Source organism: Pelobates fuscus, chromosome 12 (genome assembly GCF_036172605.1).
Source record: "Pelobates fuscus isolate aPelFus1 chromosome 12, aPelFus1.pri, whole genome shotgun sequence".
NCBI lineage: Eukaryota > Metazoa > Chordata > Amphibia > Anura > Pelobatidae > Pelobates > Pelobates fuscus.
In genome coordinates, this window is record NC_086328.1 from 46,655,656 (window position 1) to 46,675,388 (window position 19,733).

Sequence of the window (19,733 nt, forward strand, 5' to 3'; positions counted from 1 at the left end):
GTGAGACCTAATGCGCATGCGCGGCAATGGCCGCACGTGCGCATTAGACCTCACCATTGGAAAGCATTATTCAATGCTTTCCTATGGGGATTCTGGTGACGCTGGAGGTCCTCATGCATACCAGCGTTGTTTAAGCAAAAAGTCGTTTAAGAACCCAGAAGTCCCTCTAGTGGCTGTCTGATAGACTGCCAGTAGAGGAGAACTAAACCCTGCAAGGTAATTATTGGAGTTTATGAAAACTGCAATAATTACACTTGCAGGGTTAAGGGTGATGGGAGTTGGCACCCAGACCAATGCATGTAGCTCAACAAATGTCTCAATTTTTTACTAGGGGAAAAGGATTAAGCTACAGTGTATGTCTGTCTGGATATGTATGTACTATCTTCTGTAGTGCTATAAATATCCGGGTAGAATATGTTTGCAGTAGAAATAACTTTGCTAATCTAAACCATAATTACCACCGTCTTGCTACATCTTGCATTGTAGTTTCTCTTGCTGAAATTCTGAAATGTGAGATGGACATGTTCTGAGTATGAAGTCTCATAAAGTCAATGGGTAACTCCTTGCAAAAATATAGCACATAAATATATAGCAAGTAAAACTTCCTGTCTGGTTCTCAAGAGGTTGGAAACTAAACAGGGAAAAAATCTATTTTGTAATTTTTTTTTTTATCCAAAATTAACCAGCCCCATCCAGTTAAAGGCATAGTCTAAGCAACAAAACAACTTCCAGCCTAATAAAGCAGTTTTGTTGTATAGATCACCCTGCTTCGGTCTCGCTGCTAAATTGAAGATTATATTAGCTTTAGTGTACTAATAATCTTAATTTTAGTAATGACAGGAGGCGAATATTTGCATATCTTTCTTTACTGAAAACTCCAGCAGCATAGAAACAGTAACAACCAATCAGAGAAAATATATGCTGCCCATAAAAGGGCCTGTCTATGACATCATTTCCTCTTTCTTTGAGGCGAAAAAAAGGTAACAGTCGTATATAAACATATAAATACAGATTAACAATTCAATAACATATAAGGATAAACTTTGGTAGATCCATGATGTGACGGAGTGGAAAACGATTCTTCGTCCCGTAAAATGGATGTTCACGCTGAAAGAAAAAGAAAAAGGTGAAAGGTTTCTGGCGTGGCAGCATGTCCGCATATCATAACCATTGTATGTCTGAACAGTAATGTATAGTAAAATGCGTAGTCTTATACCTAAATATAGGGCATCAAAACAGAACGTGAAAAACATAACAACCACAACCAAAGGAAAAACTGATAAATTACATAATCCATACATGATAACCAAACAACGTATCAAATATGTTAACATATACAGCAAGAACTTATGCTTACCTGATCACTAGGACCTAATCCTGAAAACAAACTAAATAACCTGGGGTGGGAAAAAAGAAATTCCAGGGCGGGAAATATTCGCCTCCTGTCATTACTAAAATTAAGATTATTAGTACACTAAAGCTAATATAATCTTCAATTTTACCACATGACAGGAGGCTTCATATTTGCATTTTTAAAGCTTAGGCCGAACTAGTGTGAAGGAAGCATGAGAAATTTGGCGGAAATAGAAAGTACGAAACTTACTTTCCCGAGACCAGTCCGCACACCGCATAATGTCGGCTAGGGAGGCGCCTGCCAAGAACGCTTGGGACGCTGCCGCCCCTCTGACCGAGTGTGCTCCAAAGCTAGATTCGATTCCTGCCAACTGGAGTAACCAGCGAACCCATCTGGCCAGGGTTGTCGCAGACACTGGGCCGTGAGGCTTTACGTAGGAAATCAGCAACTGGCCTGACAAGGAGTGCCGGAGGGCGGCTGTGATTTCTACGTATCTCCTAAGTGTCTTGACAACGCACAGTTTGGAGTCTGATTCGAAATATGGGTAAGACACAGAGGACGAATCTGATTTAGTCCGTCTTGCGATGGAAAAAGTGACTCCCTCTGGAGTGAGAGAGAAACCGTCCACGTCAAAAGCCCTAATGTCAGACACCCGTCGGAAAGAGACGAGGCATAATAACAAGGCCAATTTGGCTGAGAGTTGCTTCAGCGATAGCGCAGGGTTGTCTGGCCAACCCCGAAGGAAATCCAGCACTCCATTCACTTGCCAGAGGTTGGAATATTTGGGTGCTGGTGGTCTCGTCAGTCTGGCGCCCCGCAGTAGTAGTGTATCGGGGGGGGAGAGGTTTGGACGGGCTGCGCGGCAAAGTCTATTACGAAGCCGCGCACCGTTTGGAGAACCCAGGCGTCCTTGGTAATCTGTTCCCAGTTCTGGAAAAAAGAAGACAGGTTGCCTGCAATAAACTTTGGGACATTGGTTTGTACAGAAGGACTCACCATTATTGAAGCGGCCGCAGCCGCGGCCCCTGAAGCCTCTGGTCCTCCCTGCACCTCGGAACGTAGAGGGCCTTTGTGACGAGGAGGGGAAGAAGGTTGAAGTCTGTGGAAACGACCTGGAACCTGAGGACCAAAATCGGCTGGCGGCACGGTTCCGCTGGCGGCCAGCCCTTCCAAAAACACCTCTTGGGGTAGGAGTGTGGAACACCTGCCTGAGGGAGGTCTGGGCCTTGTTTAAGGTCGTGAACAAGTTCACATGACGTTTCAGCTCTGAGATGAAAGCATCGCCAAACAGTAGACCCTGGGCCTTTGGTCCAAATTCCTTGGCTCCCAGTTCCAGGAGCTTGCTGTCGATCCTGATCAGCGCCGATCTGTGTCTCTCGACGCAAAGTGCGGCGTTAGCGTTGCCTAGTAGACATATTGCGCGTTGGGCCCATTCGCGTATGACATGAGGGTCCAGTTGCGAGTCTTGGCTGAGGGCCATGTCAGCGAAATATAGCATCTTAGCTATGGGGCCCAGCAGATCCAGCACTTTGTCCTGTGCCGCCTTCATGCCCTTTTCCACCCCTTTGCGTGGGTCTCTGCCCGAGCGTGACATAAACACCACCATCGTGTCATCGAATTCGGGCGTTAGTGCCACTTTGTCGGGAATCAGTGGCCTGGGGCATTCGGCCCGGAGGCGCGTCCGTACCTCCTTTTCCAATGGCTTGCGCAGCCAGTAGTGGATGAACTTCGCCAGATGTTCTGGCAGTGTCCACTCAGAGGAGCGAGGATGCCGGATGGTACGCGGGTCAAATAAAGGCATCCCCATGTCATCCAAAAACACCGGCGTGGTGGTCGTCGTCGGCTTCCTTGCCTAGGAAGGTTTCCTTGACATAAGTTGAGGAGGTAGGTGGTAGGTCTTGCCACTCCACGTCGTCCGAGGGTGAGCCGTCCCCGTGCCACTCGTCTACCACGTCTAGGGGGCGTGGCCCGTAGGCCTCATCCTCCTCCGAGGATAGGGGAGCGAATAGTGCGGGTTGAGGATCCGCGTTCTTTACCCGTTTGACGGGTAGCTTGCCCTTTGTCTTGGCAGAAGGGGGGCTCGAAGCCTTTCTGTGCCTTTTGGCCTTGGACACCTCTGAGCCTGACGCATCCATGCGTTCTGGCGGGCTGGTGTCGCCTTGGCTGTGGGGGAGGGCTCGTAAGAGGGCCTTTTCCACAGAAGCCGCCACGGCGGCATTGATCATGGCCTGAAAGTCTGGGTTATTTTGTGTGTCCTCCATGATCTGAGGCGTATCCGACCTGTGGGGCGAAAAGCAAGTTTCAGTGGGAAATCGTGATGATTTATCACATGCAAATATAGGTCGGCTCCCGCTACAACCGGGGTTGCCCGGCGTGGGATTGTATGTATGGAAGGCTTGATGCACGTAATATAGTGAACAGGGCAACAAATTATATATTAGGATAAGCCCTCGTGCATATTCTCGGGGTTCACCCCGGGTGGTGTGCCGTGGAAGCCAGAGGACACCCACATCAACCAAAAAAAGGGGGGGCTGTATCGCCCTGCATGCATATCTGGGGGGTCACCCCAGGTGGTGTGCCATGAAAAATACCCAGAGGACACCCACATAAATTTCACCCTTGGGTGCAGTAATGTAATAGGACCCTGTGTAGGGTAACCAATGATATACCCTGATGGGGATAATAGTGCCAGCAAAATTCCCCTGAGGGGTGAGAAAATATATATGTATATGTATGTCCCTTTAAGAAAATGTCACACTGTAGGGGACGATGACAATCTTATTAGAAGCCTTCCAATTATGAGCATGCATTCCCTTGCCTCAGTGAGGCAGATGTACAGAAACAGGACAAAAAATGTTTTGAAGTTTTCTCCCTCAGGGAGAAATTTGTACATAACAGTAAAATATATATTCCCCTGCACAGCAGTGCAAGGGTTGAGGGAAAAAGGAACCGGAGAGTCACCCTGAGGGCGGTCCCCGGTATCGTTACGGCGGTCGGGTGAATACCGAACCACAGAGAGAGGCCGCCGCGGATCTCGCGATAACCGCGAGATCCAAGATGGCCGCCGGCCGCGTGGGGAAGGGGTTCCCGCTCGCGGCCGCGAGCGAAATGCAATAAACGCGGCGGAACAAACACAGTGAGCCCCGGCTACCCTCCACCCGTCCCCACAAGACCCTGCGTGCGGTAGAGGCAGGTCCGCGTGGCGAGCGTGGCACTGACAGCCGCGCCGCCCGCGGATCACCGGAAAAAGTTAAAGGGGAAACAATTATAACGGAGCACAGGGATAGAGTGAGGGGAGCAGGTACAGGCAGTCAGGGCAAGAATAAAACAAAGCAATTCAAAATAATTCAATACACAAATAAAGCAGATACACAGAAAATTTAGCACAAGGCAAAATACTCTGACCTGTTGATGGCTGGAGCAGCAAAGAAAGAGGAAATGATGTCATAGACAGGCCCTTTTATGGGCAGCATATCTTTTCTCTGATTGGTTGTTACTGTTTCTATGCTGCTGGAGTTTTCAGTAAAGAAAGATATGCAAATATGAAGCCTCCTGTCATGTGGTAAAATTACTATCGTTTAGGAGTTAAATGGATTCTATCGTGTAAGGAATACAAAGCTGTAGTTCCCTCTGGCCTCCTTTCTCCCTCCCAACTCACCCCGGCAGATAGTGGTTTAAAAAAAAAAAAAAAGCCCTTTTATTTACTCACCTGATTCCAGCGCTGATATCCCTTGGCATTGGGTTGGCATTCTCCTCCTCCAACAGGTGGGAGGAGGCTAATGGGCACGCTCCACAAGCGCATTAGTCCCTTCCCATAGGATAACATTGCTGCAATGCAGAGCGAGAGGACGTCCATCATTAGTTAGGCGACCAAAGGTTTCTTAGCAATCATTAAGTATCTCTAGTGGCTGTCTGACACACACACACACAAAAAAAACCCACTAAAACTCCAATGATGTACATTGCAGGACTAAAGGGGACATGTACATTGCACAATGAGCTGAAGTGATATGAGTGCCTATAGTGTCCCTTTAAATTGCTTTGTTTATGCAGTGCTAGCCACACCTCCCCTGCCTAGGCACACAGCCTCCATGGGGAAAAAATATACATTTTCAAACTTTTAAGGCCAGGAAAAACTGTAAACATCATCTTAAAGAAACTATTTAAGCACTATAACCAGCACAAAGCACGTTGATGGTTAAGTTGCGAGAAGTGCCCTGTTGAGAATAGCAATCCTATGGTACAGTTGTGGCTTCATCAATCAATAGAAAATACAGTGAACCTCCCCAATAATTCTGTTTTCCAAATTGAAATGAATATATCCGAAAACAGCCATGAATGCTAAAGTAAAATTGCCAGGAGTATCTCAGTCATGCAGTTAAAGATGATACAATGTTGCTTCATGCAGGTACCTGTTACCATGGTATGTACAGGCCTTGAAGCTTCCACTGTGTCAAATTGTTGTTTGCCACAATTATTACTGTTAAGACAACATTGTATCAACTTCAGCCATCTCATACTAAAGAGGAACACCTGGAAAATTACATCTGGCATCTAGAGCCTCCTTTCAATTCTGAAACAATTGTATTTATTTATTTTTTCCTTTTTCTAAATACAGAAAATGATATGTATTTTGTTATTGTTTAGTGCAAAGGAAATTACATTATCTGTAGTAGATTTAGTTTTTTTTTTTAACCCCTTAAAGACACATGACATGTGTGACATGTCATGATTCCCTTTTATTCCAGAAGTTTGGTCCTTAAGGGGTTAAACACATTTCTAATGGCCATTGACCTTTTTTAGGATCAATCACATATCTGGACTGTCGCAATAAGGGACAAGCCTTAAACTAGTTCTGTCACCTCAAACCTGCCTGTCTTCTGTTGTTTTCTCTTTTCTTCCTCTTTCAGAATCAGTTCTTTTCTTCGTTTCATTTCTGATCTATTTCTCTTTTAAAACATAAGACAACGTTTGTCTACTTTAATGTCCCTTGAATGCTTGATTTGTGTTTATTCTTGAAGAATCAAATTGAGAGTTCGTTATGGAAAATGTGATTAAGTTACTTGATAATCCTTGGTAATGAATCTTTATAACTCTTAGAAACCAACTTTTTTTTCTCTCTTTCCATCCATCTAATAGAAGAAAACCTACCAGTGCATCAAATGCCAGATGACCTTCGAGAATGAAAGAGAAATTCAGATCCATGTTGCCAACCATATGATCGGTAAGCTTGAAACCTGAGACCTGGTTAATGTGTATAATGCATTCTGTCCTCCAGTGTTAGGTTTATTAGGTAGTTCTCAGGGTTACCCAGTCTAAACTATAATTGTTACTGGGTGGTACACAAATTATAGGTTGAACCCACATTGACACTTTCCCTGTGGGGTCAAAATAATAGAAAACCACATTTAAAAAAAATAATTTTGTGACATTGTAACATTTGTGACTTCCAGTTATTATACGAGAAAACCCAACACCCAAACCTTTCAGGGTTAGAACTTGTTTTTCATGTGACAGAAGGGGATTACGCTCCCAAACGGTCTGCTCCCATAAGAGACATGTGTCACATCTATACTCAATACCTTGTGAATGCTTTTATTTACACTTCCTGGATTTGTAATGTACAAAGATGTGTAACAGTAGGTGTTCTTCTGTATCATAACTTAAATGCCTAAATGTGTACTGGTAGCACGTTAAAAGGTAACTATAGGGGGGACACGAACCTCAATGCACAATGTATATAGTGCATTAAAAGACCAAACAAAAAAATGCTTGCCTTTAAAGTTTTCTTATACTACAGGGCCGTTGGATGCTTGAATCTAATTGGTTGACGAACGTTCTAAGGTGTGCATTATTTTCAGGGAGACGCACGGCTAAAGTAGTTCCAGACAGGTCTTGACCGCATTACAGTTCCATATCACTTCGCGTAGTCAACTGTAATAACGGAAAAAGAATTAAACGGCCTGGAGTCAAATATTCCGCTTATACTAATAATTAACTCCAGGCTGTTGAATTATTAGAAAAATAATGCACACCCAAGGTGTAACGCCCACTCCGCTTTCGCGTCGTGACCGCATTACCACCTCCGGTGTGCATTATTTTTCTAATAATAATTCAACGGTCTGTCATCAATTATTCCTTACTTAAGATGCACTGTTTAGTAAATCAGTTTGAATCTTCCTTGCCAAAAAAAAGGTGCTTTAGTCAGCAGCATCTTATTCTGTCTGTCAGGTGTTTATATATAGTCTAGACCGCTACACCCTAGGTAATAGATTAATTAGTTTGTCCCCCACGACAATATCACTTTAAATACGTTGTTACTGTAAGTTTACAGGAAGGAAGAATAAAAAAGAAAACCCAGATTGTTTCCCTTGCTATGATTCTAGCTGCATGTTCCAGGAAAGACGTAATGACATTTGGGAAGTTTTCTCTCAGAATATAAAATTCCCATTCCATAAAAGGCCAACACCTCAGTTTGTCCCCATTTGGTCATCTTTAAAAAGCGTATTTTACTTGTATTTTAACATGTACTAATCTCATGAGCAAAGCACCCCGAGATCCCCAATTACCACAGTTCAGCGAAAATAACAGACTTGTCTTAACATGTAAACGTGTAGGGAGTTTGATAGTTCAGCATTTCAGGTGTAAACTGAATAGGATATGTATTCCCACGTGCTAATTTTATTGCAGGTATTAACAACACAAAAATAAATTCTGACATTGTATTTAAAATAACCAAGCGGTACATGTGCAAAAAATAATCGCAACATTTCGTGATCACATTACTCATCAATTGAGAACAGAAAATCTAGGTATGCCGCCACGCCAACACCATTATTCACTCAAGTGCAAACCGTTAAGGATTCAACGTCAGTTCAAAGTACAGTCAAGTTTTAGACCAGTATAGCCGAATTGGGAACCTGCTCCAAGTTGGCTATACGTATATGCAATTCAGCTACTTTGGCCTAAAGATTTTAAATTAGCTTTGAAATACCAAAAATGGATACTTTGTGAATAACCCTGTAGTAATTTACATTTATTTCTGAATTCAGCATGAAGCACATTCCTAAAAATAATGGGGAAATGGCTGCTTCCTTAAAACGTTTCTAAAGATACCCTCTATAAAATATGTAAAATGGAAGCAAAATGCGCATGATGTAGTGTATTAAAACAGCAGTTTGTCGTTTTTTTACCATGATTCCAGAATTAAACCTGCCCTAATCTACACTTTAAACTTTCAATTGCTGCACCACAATTAAAGATTAAATATAAATGATCTTGCAACTTTTTGTGTTTAGAAGGGTTTTTTTTTCCAGGATTTTTTTTCCCCTTGGCGCTGCTACTAAATGGTATGCTCTTCTTGTACTGCGAAGCAGAAGCCGAGACCCAGATTGCAGGCTGTACTTACAGTGTAGGAGGCATGGAGCCTGCTAATGAATGGAGATTAGTGGCAGGAACAGGGAGCTGATTGTAGGTCTCACTGCTGCAGAACAAAGTTCCGTTCAGAAAGGCATAGACTTCCACGTATTTAACAGGCTAAAACATTGTGCATAAGAACTGAGTTTTCTACCAAAATTAGATAGCCAAGATGCATTAATACAAATGCATCTTGGCTAAACAAATAGCCTGGAACAGTTCATTTACTGGTGGGCTTGTACTATTTTTTACATACGATAAAGACGGAAAACCATTTTACTAGTTAATTTTCCCCCATGTGGATTTAAAAAGCAGACTGTCATTTTTTTTTGTGTACTATGTATATTATGTGTGTCTTTGTATACGTTTATGTATACAAACACACATGTATATCATTCATGTCATTTGTACAGATGGTGTGTGCATAAAACACACACAAAAAAATCGTAATGGCGCTAAATAACATTGCATACACGTGTATTACGATTTTCACTGGTTTTATTGAGAGTGTGGGGTAAGGAGGTAACCCCACACGGGAGTGTTAGATCTGCTAGTCACTTTATACAACAATTGTTTTAAGCACTTCATTTGGTTGCACACTTTACTCTCAGGAGTGGTTGTTTGTTATAAAACACACATATCATTTATAGATGGCATATGTGTGTATGCTATACTCATAAAATTGGATTATTGCTGGAAATTAAAAAAACAAAAACAAAACATTTTTATTGAACAAACAATCTATCAACCTTTTGGAAGTTTTAAAAATTGTTATTCCAATAGCAAGTGTGCTATACCAAACATAGACATTGCAAGCTGTTTTCTATGTTAATTTTAGAGCTCTGCTGTACTTTGTACTTTGTTTGCAATACACTGCTTTGCCCCACTTGTCCGCCCTTGTCCCCATAAATATAGCTATATCTGCAGCTACTGGTTCTGCCCCTGACCTGCCTGCTTGGCTGACATCATCAAAAAGTGTTGTTCTCAGCCAATCACAATGCTTTCCCATAGGATTGACTGAGAGTGTGAAGGAGGCAGATCAGGGGCAGAGCCAGCACAAGTCAAAAAGAGCCCTGGCCAATCAGAATCCCCTCATAGAGATGTATTGGATCAATGCATCTCTATGAGAAAAGTTCAGTGTCTCCGTGAAGAGGGTGGGGACACTGAATGGCAGTGCTGAATAGTGTGCAGCACTGCCACAGGAAGCATGTCTAGCAGCCTTTTGAGGAGTGGCCAGTGGAGTTAGTTCTAGGCTGTAATGTAAATACTGCATTTTCTCTGAAAAGCCAGAAAGGCATAATTATGCTCACCAGAACAAATACAATAAGTTGTAGTTGTTCTGGTGACTATAGTGTCCCTTTAAATCAATGGGTCTATTCCATGGGCATGGACTTTCAGCTCCATCTGCCCTATGGTAATCCAACCCTGCTGGCATGTACATATCATTTTACAACCTGTTTCCTGAAGGCAGAGTCTAGGTAGGAATGGAAGCATATGTATATGAGCTCTCACACTGCAAACATATAAAGAGACATACAAACAATTGTAGTTTCCATTTTAATTTATTCACTTTACAATAATGATTGTCAGTCCATTGAAGGATTTAAGTCCCCTCCCCCCCCTCCACCCCCCCACCTTTCCCTTTCATGGCCTCGTATCCTTGACTGATTCTATACAGTCAGGTAATAGCTATTTCAGATTTGTCTGCAGCAGTACAGGAATCTGCGCTCTCCATGCCTGTTGGACTAGTGATATCAAGCTTGCTCTGTTGCCAAGCTGGCAGTGTCCAGGGTTTGTATCCCCTGCAGAATGTTGCAAAGCAATTCCATGATTTCTCCTCTTGAAGCAGCCGGCAGATAGCAGCCAGGGCTTTAGGGACTATCAAGAGGGGAGCCAAATTATATTGATAATAAAGTTGAGACCAATTGTGAAAAGGGTTGCCACCTCCCGGGTCTCTGTAAAAGTAGAAAAACACGGCATTTGCATTTTCCATTTCCATATATTGACTGGGAATAAAAAAAGAGACCTTCACTCAATTAAGACCTATAGCTTTTGGGACACATTCAACAATTTTATAAAATATTTACAATCCTATTTGCATTCTGGATGCATGTTATTTTTCCCCTTTCTCATTTTTTCTTGGTTACCATGGAAGGCTGAGACCTTACAGAGCCTGTTTGGGCTATCTATCCATTTAACCCTGTACATGCATCTTGTGAAATTATCCAAGCCCTATTTTTGTTTATTTGTTTGGTTATTCTATTCCCCTTTCTCGTAAATCTGTTACGACTGGATAGTGTTGTTTAATACATGTCTTAATTCATTTTGAAAACTATTTAACAAGGATTTTCATCTACTTTTTTTTTTCTACCATGTGTATTTTCTTTGCTCAGTTCACAAATTATCTTTAACGTGTCTTCAGTGCTTTAGCTCACGGATTAACTCACGGACAGATAGAAATAAATCAATACAGTGTTTTTCAGAGCTGTGCCATCTAGCTTGCAATCTAGTGGCAAGTAGAACAGATGAAAAGCAAGGTGCAGATAGCGATGTTTAAGAGGGAGTATGTGTAAATGGTGAAGTCAGAAGTTATGACAGTCATACTCAGATCTAGAGGTTTAAAGCCAGACATTGGAGTGTTTGACCTTTCGTGTAGGTGAAATATTAATGGCAGTGACTTAGTATTTCATTAAAATCAAAAGATATTATAAGAGAAGAGATATATTACTTTGTCTTTTGGGCAACCATAAGTTAACTAAAGGCTGAACTTTCACTGCCAAATTTTGCAAGTTGTGGGAAAAGGCATGGAATAACTCAAAGACTTTGTTGCATTAAATTGATTTTGGGAAAGCAAACCACCTCCTCATGGGCTTCTTCTTATTTATTTGGCCATCCTTACTTAGTATACAAAACAGCACTCATGACCTGCATACCTACTCCCTCCATACAACCATACAGCCTGTGAAAAGCAACTTGCATACCTCACAACATCACAAATAAACAAAGAGGGCCAATTTAATTTTAGGCGTGACCGTGGGGTTGTGGCCGAGAGCAGGGCTATTCTGAGAAACGTTAGGTAACTTTATAATAACAATATATAACTAAAATGTAATTTATAACAAGATCAATGTTTCTTATTTACACAGACTGATTTCTAAATACATTTAAAGGACCACTATAGTGCCAGGAAAGCACCCTCGGGGTCCCCATCCCGCCGGGCTCAAGAGAGGTTAAGGGGTTAAAAACTTGCCTTTCTCCAGCGCCGGGCTCCCTCGGCGCTGGGGACTCTTCTCCCTCTTCTGTCATCCGCCGAATGTGCATGCGCGGCAAGAGCCGCTCGAGCATTCAATCCGTCCAAAGGAAAGCATTTCTCAATGCTTTCCTATGGACGGCAGTGTCTTCTCACTGTGAAAATCACAGTGAGAAGAGTGGAAGCGCCAATAGTGGCTGTCAATGAGACAGCTGGATTAACCCTAATGTAAACATAGCAGTTTCTCTGAAACTGCTATGTTTACAGCTGCAGGGTTAACACTAGATGGACCTGGCACCCAAACCACTTCATTGAGCTGAAGTGTTCTGGGTGCCTATAGTGGTCCTTTAATGCAGTTTAAAGATACATCATTGTTAGTATCATTGATGTGGGTCGCTGTTATATACTCACACACCAATATATGAGCTCCTAGAAAAGACAGATGTAGGATGGAAAGAGGTACAGAGGGACTTGTATCTAAAATAGGCACTGTCTTTACTAACTAGAGACAGTTGGTTGCTATGTTTGGCTGCTGATACCCTCAGGCCCTGCAATATCTGGTATCAGGAACACAGGAGACCACTCTGGCTTCTTTTCCCTTGCTGACCGCTCTGGAGCCATGTATATACCTTGCTATTTGTGCGTTACAAATAAAGTTCATGAAAGCGCCGAGTGTGATGTCCTATCCAACCTCTCTATTTCTGGCACCACAGAGTAATACTGGGTAGCAAGATGAGAAATTTCTCACGCGAGCCCTCCTGGCAGATAAGTCTCTATAGACAACAGGTTCAGCATCTATTGTTCTTCTGCCACTATACATAAAGAATTATTTACAAAACTGGGATTTGTCAGAAATCACCAAGGAATTACTATCTTTCAACCAAAATAACTGAACAGGATAATATTTTTTTTTTCAATTTGGCTATTTTTACCTAAGATTTGCAGTTAGTGAACAACCCTGATTTATTTTATATTCCTAATGCAGTTGGATTGGTTTTCTGCAAGGGTCAAGTTGACTTTGAAAAGGTGATTTTTCATTATTGTGCTCATTAAATTTTTAAAAAGACAAACAAATGTAACATTTTTCCCAGTGTAAATGTAAGCTGTTAGGAGCTCCGTGGCTTTATTTCCTGGATAATTTGCAGTTGTATATTTTATGTTAATTTCAACCAGATTATTGCCCCCCTGCCAGGTTTACTAGAGACTTACTGTGATATGAATAATTTCTATCAGCTATTTTTTTTTTTTCTTCATTTAGATTTTGGCACATTTTTTTTTTTTTTAAAAAGAAAAAAATTTCATAATAGCAGTTTTCTGGAATTTTAAGAACAAATTCGACCTCACAACTGAAAAAAAGTCACAGTGAGAGTTAATTCAAAATAGCAAGAATAATTACATGGAAAACAGTTCTCACAGATGTTTTTCCTCATCTACTGTAATAACTGTTTTAGTAAATTGTTTATTTTCTGCTGTTGATTAAGAATGAAATATCGATTCCTCTGCTAGAATTGAAATACTCACATTTGCTCCTGTGGATAAACAAGGTTTACTTAATTTGGCATGTTTGTTTTTTTATTTTATTTTTTATTTGGTCAACTAAATGAGATCATGGATGATGGGAACTTTACTGAAACTATTTCATATGAAATATGCTGTCAGTACATGATAAAGACTCAATTTAAGACCCTTACTTGACTAAGCTTGTTAGGAGGACGGGACTTCATTAAAAGAAAAACTCATACTTAAAAGGAAAACTCCTATTGGATTGTTTACTAAAGTGAAAATTCAAAATTAATTCTAAATGAATTTCAAATTTATGGCCAATATTGCTGAACTAGAAAAAATCTCTAACTCTACTGTGCTTACAGTGCGGCTACTTTGGCCTTAGATTTGAAATTCACTTTTAGTTCTCAGTTTAGCACATAATCCTGATACATTTTATTAGTTAAATTAAAATTGCATGTTCCACTCTGTGTATTGTATTAATACAGAATTTTCACTGCATCTCCTGTTAACCTATGTATAAATTACTCATCACAAACTAATGTCAACAGTACTATATTACACTTAACCCCTTAACACCGCAGCCAAATGTACAAGTTGTGAACGAAACAAAACGTAAACAAAACCTGGCATTTGCGCTATATGTCTGTCCAACCGTAATTCACCTCTTTCATATTAAATGCACCCCCCCTTATTATATATCATTTTATTCAGGGGAAACAGGGCTTTCATTTAATATCAAATATTTAGCTATGAAACATAATTTAATATGAAAAAAATGGGAGAAAATAAGATTTTTTTTTATTTTTTTTGTTCTTCATGACATTTGAACTGTCAATGTCATAATACTGTTTGCTTTTACTGCAATAAAATACACATATTTGTATTCAGCAAAGTCTCACGTGTAAAACAGTACCCCCTATGTACAGGTTTTATGGTGTTTTGGGAAGTTACAGGGTCAAATATAGCGTGTTACATTTGAAATTGAAATTCGCCAGATTGGTTATGTTGCCTTTGAGACTGTATAGTAGCCCAGGAAATAAATTTACACCCATAATGGCATACCATTTGCAATAGTAGACGACCCAAGGTATTGCAAATAAGCGATGTCCAGTCTTTTTTAGTAGCCATTTGGTCACAAACACTGGCCAAAGTTAGCGTTTGTATTTGTTTGTGTGTGAAAAATGCAAAAAACGCCAATTTTGGCCAGTGTTTGTGACTAAGTGGCTACTAAAAAAGACTGGACATACCCCATTTGCAATACCTTTGGTTGTCTACTATTGCAAATGGTATGCCATCATAGGGGTAATTTTCATTCTTGGGCTACCATAGGGTCATAAAGGCAACGTAAGCAATCTGGCGAATTTTAATGTGAAAAAAATTAAACACAAGCCTTATATTTGACGCTGTAATTTTTGAAAACACCATAAAACCTGTACATGAGGGGTACTGTTGTACTCAGGAGACTTCGCTGAACACAAATATTTGTGTTTCAAAACAGTAAAAAGTATTGCAGCAATAATATCGTCCCTGTAAGTGCTGTTTGTGCGTGAAAAATGCAAAAAACGTCACTTTTACTGGCGATATCATGGTTGTAATACATTTTACTGTTTTGAAACACTAATATTTGTGTTCAGCGAAGTCTCCCGAGTAAAACAGTACCCCCCATGTACAGGTTTTATGGTGTCTTGGAAAGTTATAGGGTTAAATATAGTGCTAGCAAATTAAATTCCCTATACTTTCGGCATGGGTGGTCAGGCAGGTCCCGCTAATTGTAATTAATTAGGATACCTAATTATGTAAAATTATTACATAAATATATGTGTAGAATTAATATATGTATATATATATACATATGTGTATATATACGTATATATATATATATATATTTTTTAATATTTTTATTTATATATAGGTATATATATAGTGATATATACGTATATATTTTTGTATATAGATATATATATATTATTTCGTTATAAGTGTATTTTGATATAAATATATATATATATTAATATCAGAATACAGTTAGAACGAAATAAAACACATCTATATATTTTTTTATATTTTATTTTTAATTATTTTTTTTATTTAATTTTTTTACATATTTACATATTAATTTTTTTTATATTATTTATAAATATATATATAACAATAATTATATATATATATTTAATCAGTATCAGTCTACGTGTAATTTGATATTAATATATATATATAATTATATATATATTAATATTAAAATACACCTAGACGGTGTATGTGTATGTGTGTATATGTGTATATATATACTTAGATCATATATATATAATATATATATATGATCTAAGTATATAATTTTTTTTTTTTTACACTGTTTTAACATTTTATTATTTGATTTTCAGCCAGCAGGGGGACCAACTGTCATTACAGTTGGTCCCCCTGCTGGCAATGCAGCAGGCAGCTATACCGGCCATGTGATTGTGAGGTCCTCGCAAGGACCTCACTCTCACATGGCCGGGAGGGCTCCTGGAGGGCGGACGTGCCGCGGGGGGCTCCCTGGGAGTCCCCCGAACCGCGATCGCCGGCGTGGGACCGCCAGCGACCGGGTAAGTTACTAAAAACCGGAGGGCGTACTATTACGTCCGGCGGCGTTTAGAGCCGCTTTTAAAAGGACGTAATAGTACGCCCTCCGGTCTTAAGGGGTTAATCTTTTATTGTCAACATTAATAGTAAAACAAATATGACAGTATTCCTTTAACCCCTTAAGGACCAAACTTCTGGAATAAAAGGGAATCATGACGTGTCACACACGTCATGTGTCCTTAAGGGGTTAAACTAAGCCTAAAAGTATCCCTCCGTGTTATGCTATCAAGAACCTCTGGGTGCTCTCTCCTGGCTATTTGTCAAACATTTTTTTGAGTGGATTGACAAAACTGTTGATCTCTCGGGCACCCAGGGACCGCCTCCTCATCAGCTGCCTTGATAATGCTGAATTTACTCTTCAACATTATCTATGTCTATTTTGTCCAACCTGTACAGCAGTGAAAGGATAATAGTGCTGGGCCTAACCAGTCTATCACTACCTTCCAGGTTGGCATGGATAATGCAGAAGTGTAAAGTTGCATTACCAGTGCAGCTTAGGAGTAATACCAATAGTATCCTGGCAACATAGCCTCTAACACGAGCTTAAAGGACCACTCTAGGCACTCAGACCACTTCAGCTTAATGAAGTGGTCTGGGTGCCAGGTCCAGCTAGGGTTAACCCAATTTTTTTTTTTTATAAACATAGCAGTTTCAGAGAAACTGCTATGTTTATAAATGGGTTAAGCCTTCCCCCAAAGCCTCTAGTGGCTGTCTCACTGACAGCCGCTAGAGGCGCTTGCGTGATTCTCACTGTGAAAATCACAGTGAGAGCACGCAAGCGTCCATAGGAAAGCATTGTAAATTCTTTCCTATGCGACCGGCTGAATGCGCGCGCAGCTCCTGCTGCGCGTGCGCATTCAGCCGACGGGGCGGAACGGAGGAGGATTGGAGGCAGAGAGCTCCCCGCCCAGCGCTGGAAAAAGGTAAGTTTTACCCCTTTTCCCCTTTCCAGAGCCAGGCGGGAGGGGGACCCTGAGGGTGCCTCAGGGCACTATAGTGCCAGGAAAACAAGTATGTTTTCCTGGCACTATAGTGGTCCTTTAAATAGATATGTTGCTGATTATTCCTTTAATTATTGAGCAAGTTCTAGACTTTAAATATTTTTGCAAAAAAAAGTTTTTTTTGTTCTACTCATAGGGCATTCATTAAACATGAACTGTTGAGACACAAGTTATCATCTTATATCGTAGTGAGGGTTGGGTGCTTGTGAAAATGGGCATTGAGTTGCCTCGTATTTGTGTTAGTTAAGTAACAAATGAAATGAAAGTAACACTATAGTATTAGGAATACAAAGCTGTATTCGTAACACTATTGTGTACCTCTGCACCTGGGTCCCCGCCTCCTCCCCCCCCCCCATGGCATTCAAAGGGTTAAATAACCCTTTAAACACTCACCTTTTACCAGAGCCAAGGTCACGCATCGCTGGCTTCATCTCAGGTTACTCCACAGTCATCGCGAGGGGAACCTACGGTAATGCACATGTGGGATCGCGCTGCGTGCATTAGGCTTTCCCCGTAGTAAGGAAATTTAAACACTTTACTAGGGGTGATTTGTTTTACTACGAATGATTTGAAGACGCTGGCCGTCCTCATGCAAACCGTGAGGGCGTCCATTATCGCAGTAGCAAGCCTAATATGACAACGTTTCGGCTACTATGGACAGCAATTTGGATCAGAAGGATGTTTTTATTTATTTTTTGGAGGGAGACTTTAAAATAATAAAGAAAATTACAATAAAGGTTAAAAATTTGTTTTATGCTTCATCCAAGACTATGTAGAGTATCATGAGGACTGGACAACATTGGGCAAATATTGAAGAGTAGGAGCAGGTGCACACATGTAAGCCCACCTTCCTTTTACTCACTCACACCTGGGTCTCCCCTTGGTTAATACAGACCCCTGCCATTCCATGTTAACACAAACCTTCTTATCCAGCCATTTGGGCTCATTATTCAAGAATTCCTGAACTAGCTTCAAATTAATCTATGATAATAGCAGCTCAGAGTACCTTCTTCAGTGTGGCTGGTATAATATCTTGTATATTCTATATGAAAGAAACTTTAAATTGGCATCAATTGTTGCAGTTATTTTGCCTGATTATGCTACTGCAAATGCTGCCTCGAGTACATGGTTTTCTTATTAAATTGTATAAATCGTTATAGATGTTTGATAGATTTGTCAATGCCCCCTGCTTAGAAAGAGTACTCATAATAAGTATAACTGTACTGATGAGAAAATAATTTGCTTAACTGTATGTGTGTGTGTGTGTGTGTGTGTGTGTGTATATATATATATATATATTTATTTATTTTTTTCTTTGTTTTTGTCTTGTGTAGATTCTGCACTGGTTTATCTTATATATTTTTGTTTATTCCTAAAATTATATTTGTCCCTTCCAGTATCTTATTTCTATAATTCTGCTATCCCTACCATGCTTTCTAGTTTAACTCTGTTTTCATAATTGAAGGCATGTGGATAAAATCATGGGAGTAGAAATATATAGCGTTTAAAAAAAATAAAAAAAATATCTTATAGAGGGTATTATTGACTTGCTAGAGCTTGTCACCGGTTTCTGCAGCTAGATTACCCATAGTGCACAGAGCAGGTATTGCTCCTACAGAGCGCTGCTACCTGCCCCATGCTGTTTGCCCAACATGCATCAAAGCATTTTTTGTGTGAAAGACTGCTCTGGCAGGGGCTTGGGGGTTGTATTTCTGCTCCCTGGGAGCATTCTTCTAAGACAACCAACATGACAATGAAATGTGTTGGTAAATTTGCAATACAGCCAGTAGGAGCCAGAACTAAGGGTATAAAGCAGACGTTACTAATGGCTTCTTGTTTCCAAGCGCTTTAGAAATCTTCCATACATTGAGGCATCAGAGCGGATGACATTGGATGCAGAACTGCGACTGAGAAACCTGGCATATTTACTATTGTTCCTAAGGTTTATATAGGGATTATTCTAGTTTATTCCTGTCTGCTGACAAGTGTAAAACATGTGCTTTATATTAAGTCTTCACATTATTCTATCTTTTTGGTCTTTTAAAATATAACAATTGAAACATTTCACGCTTCTGTAACACTGAAATGGCGCTAATGATTTCTAATTCCCAGAGCTAGCAGAATATGTCCAATAATTGAGGAATTATTCTAAGTGCACGTTAACCCTTTTTGAAAGTGAGAACGTTGAAATGGATTAACTTGAACAAGCCAAATATATTCGTATATTTTCCAATTTCTAACGTGTCTTTTATGTGTACGTACAGATGTACGTACAGTTACCCCAATAATTCCTTAACATGAAATGAGCGTTTTATTTTTACGTTTGTTTTTCTGATGCACATACATGCTCTTTTATGTTGTAACTGGCAAATAGGACATAATAGATTATGAAATTGGTTATGTATGTGTTGTTCCTCTGTTTTTGTTTTTTTCACGGTTTAATTAATTTATTTTTAATTTAAAGCGGCAGTAGCATATATAAATCAAGGAAAGCATGTTAAACACACCGGAATGTTCACATCATGTGTCTGTTACAAAATGGCAAATAGCGATAATAGCATAGCGAAGTTATTACGCCATCAGA

General features: G+C 40.2%; 1 protein-coding gene across 1 annotated transcript in view; it reads left to right on the forward strand.

The window, feature by feature from the left end:
• The window catches only part of ZNF423 (zinc finger protein 423), a 245,850-nt gene that overhangs the window by 136,759 nt on the left and 89,358 nt on the right, over positions 1-19,733 (forward strand). The window contains exon 5 of the mRNA XM_063437907.1: positions 6,494-6,578. Coding sequence (XP_063293977.1) covers positions 6,494-6,578 — 85 coding nt within the window. The remainder of the gene's footprint in view (positions 1-6,493; positions 6,579-19,733) is intronic.